Source organism: Orbicella faveolata, unplaced genomic scaffold (assembly GCF_042242905.1).
Source record: "Orbicella faveolata isolate gen_17 unplaced genomic scaffold, um_ofav_v1 contig_46, whole genome shotgun sequence".
NCBI classification, from domain to species: Eukaryota; Metazoa; Cnidaria; class Anthozoa; order Scleractinia; family Merulinidae; genus Orbicella; species Orbicella faveolata.
In genome coordinates this window covers 915001-924756 of record NW_028301576.1, presented here as the reverse complement: position 1 = coordinate 924756, position 9756 = coordinate 915001, and the positions used below count along the sequence as shown (strand labels likewise).

Genomic DNA, 9756 nt, shown 5'->3' with positions numbered 1-9756 from the left:
TAAGTATTTTATGCAGTTCTTTACAAAAAAAAAAAAACAGACAAAAAATGAAAAACAGCTGATCTTCTCGATTAATAGCACTGTTTCAAGCTGCTACAAAATTGAGCATGGTATGGCGGGCGTTCCAATAATAACAAATTCTAAACTTTTAAGTTTTAAATGAAAATTTATATCCATTTTGCTTTGGCTGTAGACCAAAATATTATAAAGCGATCTTTCGCAACATTTTGCTTTACTGCCGAAAACTATTGTGAAATGCCAGGCTGTAACATTTCGAAAATACTAAATACTTTTTGGTAAGGCTAAAAAAAGGAACGAAAGCATTTCAATTTGAACTGGCTTGGTCATTCATCTGAATGTCCCATGGGCTAAACTTACTGTTACATCGGCAGACAAGTTATCGAGGTCTGTAACTTTCAGATAAAAGGGCCTTATAAACGAAGACAAACATTCAAGAAAATCGAGCAGAGAAAGAATTTTTGTGAAGTTTGATGTTATAATCAAACGTGATAGTTTGAGACTGATAAAATGAGAGAATTTAACGGGTTCAGTGTTATTGAGAAGAAAAGTAAGCTACATTCAATGATCCACAGTTAGATATGTAAAGACCTGTAAGTATTTCTGTTCTTGACACAGATTATAAGAGATTTGTTGTCGCGTTCTAATGTTAAGTTGAATCATAAAGTAGAGTCGCAAATACGCATTAATTCAACGTGAAACGTTTAGCCCGGTGTTTAGCTCAGAGTGCTACAGTAAAACCCAAGATAAAATGAATTCCTTTAACTTTTAATATTTTAATTGTTGTAAGAGTTGTATCTTCAAGTTGTGCAAGCAGGTAGTCGTAATTTAGAGCACAGTTACATTGTCCTTTATACTTGCTTAAATTTTAAATGCGTCAATATTCAGGTCACAACTTATCAAACTTCTCACAACTTAGCATCACAAACAAGTTGGGGCAAACTTGTCAATTTTTTACACTCAACCAAATGATCTTTTTGCAGTGTGACTGTTTTTCATTGCTGAGCTGCTTGTAAAACCTACCCACCACGAACTGAAGGCAGGGTAAAAACTTTCTGAATTTTTACTGATTATTGTTATTGCATATAGGTATATCGTGTTTAGAGAAGAAAAAATAACATCAAGAAAAAATAAAAATGCCCAATGCTATAATGAGCGCTCTTCAAAATCATTCCATTTAAGTGCAAAGTCAGCCAAGGGAATATCGTAAACAATTCTCGGTGAATACAGCCATTTCTATGTTTTAAAGCAAATTTAGTTTAAGCTAGCCATCAGTTTTATTTCGGGTCCAAAAGACAGTCTTCGAGGCAGAAGACTTGAGGTTTTCCGCATTCGAGCTTATTTTCATTTGACGCAGATTAATATTGTCATTTTCGAAAGGTAGACAGTTACTGGATAACAGTGAAAACAACTATTATTCAGGGCCACCATAATATAATATATAGTAGCAGAAAAGACAAGCATCGCGCTAATACTTTAGAATATAACTAAAAGACACTCCACAGAGAATTAGAACTTCTATCAAGTAAAACTTAGAGGCTTTGATATCCCTAACAACTTTTCATTTCTGAAGCAGCTGAAAGGAAGTCTTAAAGGAAAATAATAATTTGAATAATTTACCTTGTTTATCAACAAAATCCAAAATCCGTTTTGTCGAGCGAAGTAAACCGGTCTACATTTGGCCAAAGCTTCACGGCTCTCAATCAGCGAACGAACGTTTGTTCGTGCAGTTCAGTCAAAAATAAAGAAAATAAGAGAATTTAAATTAGCGAGGTCGAGTTTTAAAAGATTGAAAGTATGATTCATTCGTGGCTAATATTGTCTTAATTAACAATTGATTTTAGAGTTCAGAAACGAACGGTTCATAATTTGTTGAAGACGAAAAGCATCAAGAAGATCAAGCAGCGACGAACGCTGGTGGGCGTAGCTTAATTAGTCTTAACTTCGGGCGTGATATTTTCAGACCACAGTGAACAGAGAAATTCGACGATGTTGAGGATTATTGAAAAGCAAACTGTGCTACCTTGACAGTGAACATTTAGACCGAACCCTGGCACAAATTCCAAAAAAAGGCTGTTCCCTTCTTTGACACAAATGAATGCGAACATTAGATGGCCAGATAAAGATGAAAATACATCAGTCAACACTGCTTCAACAGTTATTTAGCATCATAAACATTTGCCATATTGTTTTCACTTACATTTGTCATTTTTCCATCAGGTCAATATTATATTTCTCCTTGAAATTTGACTGGTTTTCATTTACACTGAGACTACTTACCAGGATCTACAGTTTCCTATCAAGGTTGGTTGAAGTCTATGCCAAATAGATGACAATGTCCACTGTCAGTTAAAACAGTTTAATAATAGCATGGAAAGTTCATTTCTTTTTTTTGTGTGCCGCGCATTGCATATGTAGACGTGTGATGATGTGGTAAATTTGAACGCCATACAACACGTTTTATCTTCACCTGTCACTGCTCTAACATTGTCGTAAAATATTTAGGCGCTTACATTCAACAATATGATGTGTTCTCAACGTTATAAATTTATCTTGGATCACAAGAAAGGAACGTTTTCCTTCGAGAAAAGGAAACGTTTTGCATTTTTAATTTATTTCTAACTTAATGGAATATTTGGGTTCTTTACCCGTCTTGTGCTGGCACAAGTGGAATACAAGACATCCCGACAAAAGCAATTTGTATTGAATGGAAAATTAAACTTAACACAAAAAACTTGCTCATCAATAACTGCGTGTTTGCTTCTATCTATATCAGTCTATCTCTGTACGGAGGTGCATTACTTTCGCTCAAAGTATTAAGCCCGTCTTTCCCTTTACAGCAAAAAAATATCAGATCTTTTAACAAAACGATTCAGCAGTGTGAGTATATTGTTTATAACTATAGCTTTTTTCACTTATCTTCCCAATACAGAAGTTTGGAAAGAACTTAGATTGTTGAAATTAACAAAAGGGCATTTAATTTCACGAAAGTACGTAAACAAAGGGTTTGTTAAACAATTTTGACAACTGTAATGAATCGTCAATACTAAGGCATACTTGAAACAGAAACTTTTAGATCATCCAGATCCTCAAAATGATCTTGTGGGGGAAGTTTCGTTTCACCACTGAAAAAATTGGACTGCTACAAAAAAACTTGTTAATGATCAGGGATTTTCATGACTGTACCAAAGACATTCTGAAAGAAATGGAAGAAGAAAGTGATCCAGAAGAACATAGCTAAAAAGGCCGTACACAAATTAAATTTTCAACTTTTATGGATGCCATTTACCGCTCCGATAACACTTCGCAAAACGTAAATGTTGCTTCTGGCGGGAAGTATCTTTTGGGTTTCAGTTCTATCACGTATTGAATAGGTTTAGGGTTCCGAAGTCCAAATCCAAAACAAAGAAAATGTGTTGTCACAAGCAACCTCTGAATCAAAAAGCTGAACTGATCGAGTTGTTACCACGTCAAGACTCACTTCAAGCCTTCTTTAGCCTTGATCGGCTGGCACTAGCAGTTTTGCTTTTCCTCTTCACTCTCACTTGGATCGGAGCAAAGATCTTTTCCTGTTCAAAATGCGACCGTTTGGCGCTCGCGTCTGACGCATCGTTCTAATCTCGACTACTTTTTCCATCATGGTGTTTTCTTCGCACTTGAAAAAAGACACGACCTTTTGTTTTCTTCTTTGACGACATGAAAAATATCAGCCTACAATTTGCAAACGAAAAAAAAAAAATCGAAAGGCTCACGGAAGATCCAAGATTTGTTAAATAAAAGGTTTCAAACAGATCTATCTGAAAATGCCGGAAAACTGGCTAAACCAATAAATCTGCACTACTTTTGAGAAACACAGTCAATACGTTCAAAATGTCTCTTTCGTGTTGAGGAAGTTAAATAACCGAAAAAGTTGATTTTTAAGAACTCCTCTCTCCTATTAAAACCCCGCAAAACACGGTAGAGGTATTTTCAAACTTTGACGAAAGCAAATGCATCTCGTATAACATGTATAGAATATTGGTTGGGTAATCCAGGGATGTCTTTTACAGTTTTTCTATCTAAATATTAACAGATTCTCTTCATATTTAGGTGATCTGTGCCTGACTCCATCAGAACGGTTCTTTAAACACCAGCGATAGAATGTCCTCTCTGCTTCCTAACTCAGACTGCATTCCATGGCTTGCTGTGCTCATCCTTGAATGTCTGGTCATAGTTATCCTCAATGTCATCGCCATTATTGTATTTGTTAAGCAGCGTCAGCTTCAGCGCCGTAGTACATACTTGATCATACATCTGACAATAATCGATCTCTTAGTTGGGGCGGTCTCAGGGCCTCTGCATATTGATAGAAGCCTTACTTTCTGTGAACTATGGAACTTCCGTACTTCGAATAACATTTGGTACAATCATGTTAAAATTGCATTACTTCATTTATTTTCCTTTACCTCCCTTGTCAATCTCGTTTTCGTTTCATTAGAACGCCTGCATGCCACAATTCGTCCTTTCAGGCATCGTTTTGTTAAGAAATGGATTTACGGAGTAATAATCACTGTCATTTGGTTAATGACTACAGCTAGGGAATCCCTTCAAATTGTGTTGAGAGAAGAAGGAATTTCACACCTTTACATTGATTCCACCTTGTATCTTCCATTTTATCTAATTTCAGTTTTTCTTATTTGTGTTTGTTATATTCTAATTGTTGTCAAAGTTGGATGCAGTCGTCATCCATATCACCATGGTGCAGCCAACCAGAGAGAACGAAAACTGACCGGTACCTCGCTCATTGTTGCACTTGTGTCTCTATTGTGTTATTTGCCAGTGATAACATTCATAGCCATAGGCATTTATAATGGTCAGTTATTCCTAAACATTTCCCAGCGGTCATACTTCCATATTAGAAATACAGTGACATTAACATTTCTGGTCAACTCGATAGTAAATTCCGTAATCTACGCCCTGCGGTTGCCAGGATTCAGAGCGAGTGTATCGCAATTATTCTGCAGGACTTGCAACCGTGCAATCCAACCTGTTTTGCCACTTCGCAACCTCAGGCCAGCTTAGACTTCATGTTGCTCAACAGCTATTTGAAACAAGAATTAAACTCATTTGATTACCACTGGTAATTCACTTTTTTTTCTTTTTAATTTCAAAAGTGCAGAAAGTTAACGATTTGCTGTTTTGAAAAACAGACAGTCTCGCAATGTAAGAGACAAAGCGAAAACAAAAAACACGGTAATCGGAATATGAACATTTCTTCGGATATACTAATACTAATATAGTTCTCTTTAAAAGACATTGTTATTCATGAGAAAGATAAAAAGAAAGTGATGTTAAAGTTTATCAATGTAATCAGAATCTTGGTCTCATATATGATCTGTGATTCATCTTCAGTAAGACGTTTTGAAAAACATAGTCCACAAAAAGGTAGATGTATTCCTTGTGTGACAACAATTCTCACACACCTGATTAGTTCAAAAATCAAAACTGATTAGTTGATTGATAATTATAACCTCTTCTTGGCTACGAAGGGTTTATTGTAATTTGTCTTTGAACATAATAGTGCTATTATTACCATTATGTCCACTAAGTGACTGTAAACCAGGTCACTAGTGAGCAAGTAAGTTATCCTTATTATACATTATATGTTTGGTGAGGTCTGACAAAAGACTGACATGCTTGTAAGCAATACTCTATTAATTAAAATCTATGTTAACAGAATCCTGTTGTTTTGTTTTATGTCTGACATGTTATGTTGGTTCGCAAACCGAGAACATCTACACCTGAAAATCGAATTTTATAAAAATAAAAAGACACTTCTCAAAGTTGCAACTATCTTATTTGAGGCCCTTGTATATATGTTTGGTGCTTATAGCTGTTACGCGGCTTAACCAACAGAAATATTACGTTACTACTACGCCAAAATGACCGATTGAAAAACAAAACAAAATAAAAACAAAAGGAGAATGCTAGGCAGTAAAGCGAACAACCGTTTGCGACATATGTAACCTGGCATCCGGTGTCTTTTTTTGATATGGGGAACTTAGGGAGGCCGGGTGGGTGTGATCGTTGTCGTTTCCTAAGGCCCACTTCAGACGTCGTGCTTCTGCCGTGCCGAACTAAATTCAGGAATTAAGTTCGACAAAAGCACGGCAGAAGCACGGCGTCTGAATCAAACTTTTGAATTAAGTTCGGCAAGCAATTAAGTTCGACAAGCTCGATTCATCAAACGTCGTGCCTCTGTCGCGCCAAACAAAATCATAAATTATATTAATAAATTTTGGCGGGATTGCGTTCCCACGGGGAGTTAGGAAGAGAATTGTTACGAGGCATCAGTAAATTCTAAGTTTGATTCAACTCTGAATCAGAGTTGTTTTTCTGCCGTGTCATAGGCGAACCAAATTGCAATTGAGTTCGACACGGCAGGAGCACGACGTCTGAACTGGGCCTAAAGCTTCCAAATAGCCACGGGCCACTCTACACAGTCTAGGATTGAGAACATTTACTAAAAGCGTAAGAAGTTAAAAAAAGGTTTAAAAATCGCCATAGCAATAACTTCAATGCTCAATTAAAGCACAGACTAGGGAAAGGAAATTTCTCTTCTTCTTTACTTAGTAACAGGTTATTTCGAATGAGTTGTAGGTAGTGAGAACATAATTGCAAATTCAGACCATCGCCGAATGACGTATATATGCTGATCGTTCTCAGAGAGAATGAAAATGCCAGGTCCGAACGGCGCTTGACAATCAAGGCCAGTAGGAAAGATTTTTATTCAGGAGCAAAGGCTAAGCTACGCTGTTCATCTTTAATATACTACTATTACTAATAATGTGAAGGTAAATTAATCAACATGACACGAGCGTGGGACAAAGAAAAATTCTGAGTCCCCGACAGGAATTGAACCCATGACCTCCCGAACACCGGGCGGGCGCTCTATCCACTGAGCTACGAGAACTCATGGAGAGCAAGGTCATTTAACTGAGTTCATATATGATAGGTGTCCTGCATACTGCTAGGATCAACGCTATCGAATTCATCGTGAGTAGTGATAAGTTAATAAAGATGGTGAATTTTAAGCTCGGTAATGAAATGTGAACGTAAATTAATCAACATGACACGAGCGTGGGACAAAGAAAAATTCTGGGTCCCCGACAGGAATTGAACCCATGACCTCCCGAACACCGGGCGGGCGCTCTATCCACTGAGCTACGAGAACTCATGGAGAGCAAGGTCATTTAACTGAGTTCATATATGATAGGTGTCCTGCATACTGCTAGGATCAACGCTATCGAATTCATCGTGAGTAGTGATAAGTTAATAAAGATGGTGAATTTTAAGCTCGGTAATGAAATGTGTCATGTTGATTAATTTACCTTCACATTTCATTACCGAGCTTAAAATTCACCATCTTTATTAACTTATTACTACTACTACTACTACTAATAATAATAATATTAATATTACTAATAATAATAATAGTAATAATATTAATAATAACAATAATAAACACATTATTTCTACCTGCAGTTTTGAAAAAGGGGTCTGTTAATTGTGCTGTGAAGTTATTTTTGTTGGTAAACTTTTCAAACCAGTTTGACTTGATTAATAGTCTTTTGGATTTTCTTTTTCCAATTTCAATTTGAGTTTGATTTTTCTAGATGAAGGTAGGGACTGTAGATCATAAACCTGCAACACTGTCAAAATCAAACTGGTTTGTTATAAAGTTGAAGCCAAAGGTAAATTTTGTAAGCACAAGCCGACGGGCAGGTCAACCTTCCATGGGCTCAGACAGTGACTTAATCTGAGTGCAAAAGGACATGTTTTACCGGAAATGTATGACCTCGAAACATAAAGCATTACATTTGCACTTTTCCTTGAAGTTTTGAAAAACGCATACCTAATTTAACTCCGCGAGCTGTGCTGAAATCGATGCCGCAGGCATCGATTCCAGCTTAGCGTAGCACATTAATTTCCACGGGGAGCTCCGTTACCGGAAAGTCTGGAGACATCTACAGGAGTGTGGCTAATTGTGGATACCTCTTTGGGGTCCCTGGCCCTTAATCCAGGGGGGTGGGATCGGTTTAAGCTTGCGTCCATAGTCTCGAGTCAGTCTGACAGTTGGGTATGTACTTAGCTGTCCAACGCGACACAATCCTTAAAGTGCATGGAATTTCCCAAAGCTGAGTGGGTTTATTTCCTTAGCAGAAGGTTCCATTATTGTCGTGAGAGGGCTGATATGTGCGGAGTGGTACCTGACCCCCGGGGGGAGGGGGAGATTTCAAGGCACTTTAGTTTGCTGTCATTGAGTTATGCTTGCAAAGAGCTTTTATCTGATATGATGACAGTTAAGCCTGAATTGATCCACAGGTGGCCCAGAGATTCTAGTGTCATTTCCTTTTTGCACTAGATGAAGTGTGGAGTGCGGAACTTGGTAAGCACTGCTTACATCACTCTATTAGGCACCAGGTGTTATTGGGCTGTTCGGACCTGGTTTTCAAAACATCAGGTATATTTATACTACAAGAAATAGATCAGCTGAATTTAAATATAAAGACAGCTGGTATAAACCTAGGTGCAGTTGATAAAATATTTCAAATATCGTACCCAGGATAACACAAAGCAAAAGCGTCTTGTTTGTAATAAAATTGTAAGTAGTAGCAAATACAACAGCATTTTTAACATAAATGAAACACATTAATGAAATAACCATCAGTACACAAATTCTTAAAAGGGAGAATTAAACGATATTTACGATGGTCAAATATGTAACCTTGGAGACTCCATGGGTGTGTGAATCAAAACAAACCGGATAAGGAAAATGGACAGTGGAAATGAAATATCAACAGAACGCAATATTTGCCCTAAAGAAATAAAATAACTGGTCAATAAATCGTCAAAGTAATAACTTCGATGCCTAATTTAAACATAGACAAATAAAAGGAAATTTCTATTTCAGTTCTCTACTAAATAACATGCCATTCCGAATGAGTTTTACATGTGGCTAGTGGGAACATATATGCAAATTCACGCCAGTTTGCCGAATGACGTATATGTGTAAGTTCTTCTCCGAGAGATTCAAAATGTCAGGCCGTTTTGAAAGGCGCTCGACAAAACGCTTAACAAAACGCAATATTTGCCCTGAAGAAATAAAGTTTTAGGCAAATCCAAGAAAACTAAAGCATGAAATCAATTTCAATCATCGTATAACGATTTTAAGGGTTTCTAAAATTAAAACCAGTTAAGCTGAGACGAAGTTAATTCGCTTTATTTAAAGAAATGAACATTTTAAACGAGCCATAGTAAAAAACACACAGCTGATAAAACCATTCATAAAATCAACTCTGACCTATATTTAAGAGAGAACGACACATCTACATCTGCCAATGTGTGCCTTACAAAATAAACGAAATTAGTTTTATTTCGGATGCGTCAAATTGCATCCATTTATAATTATCGGTTTCGTTGGAAAAATGAATTATTTCACCTGTATAAATTCAAAATCAGCTGTCGGGTGATTCGGCTTACATTTCTAGCATTAAGTATTTTATCTTTTTTTAAGTACCGAATGAAGTATCTCACGGTTGTTTCTCTATGAAATTGGAGTTTTCCTAATTAGTTTTAAAGGTAAGCCGTGTAAAGGTTAGTATAAAATAACTGTAACTTCCTTTAGAGAGACGATCCTGAGTAAGGTGGAAGAAAAAGAAAATCACATTCAGTGAATGTTTGAAGTGAAATGCAGTT

General features: G+C 36.7%; 1 protein-coding gene across 2 annotated transcripts; it reads left to right on the top strand.

Moving 5' to 3' along the window:
• Positions 1 to 388: 388 nt before the first annotated feature.
• LOC149097843 (somatostatin receptor type 1-like) lies at positions 389 to 5976 on the top strand. 2 transcript variants are annotated; one of them, XM_089278450.1, is made up of 3 exons: positions 389 to 1062; positions 2239 to 2322; positions 4108 to 5976. In XM_089278450.1, the coding sequence occupies exon 3, from the start codon at positions 4159 to 4161 to the stop codon at positions 5077 to 5079; it is 921 nt and encodes a 306-aa protein (XP_089134576.1). In that variant the 5' UTR covers positions 389 to 1062; positions 2239 to 2322; positions 4108 to 4158; the 3' UTR covers positions 5080 to 5976. The 2 variants fall into 2 exon arrangements, with proteins under 2 accessions (XP_089134576.1, XP_089134577.1); XM_089278451.1 differs by having other exon boundaries at positions 389 to 2322.
• The last annotated feature ends 3780 nt before the right edge of the window (positions 5977 to 9756 follow it).

Excerpts from the sequence above, each read along its gene's own strand:
- LOC149097843 (XM_089278450.1), top strand. The coding sequence starts at position 4,159 with ATGTCCTCTCTGCTTCCTAACTCAGACTGCATTCCATGGCTTGCTGTG.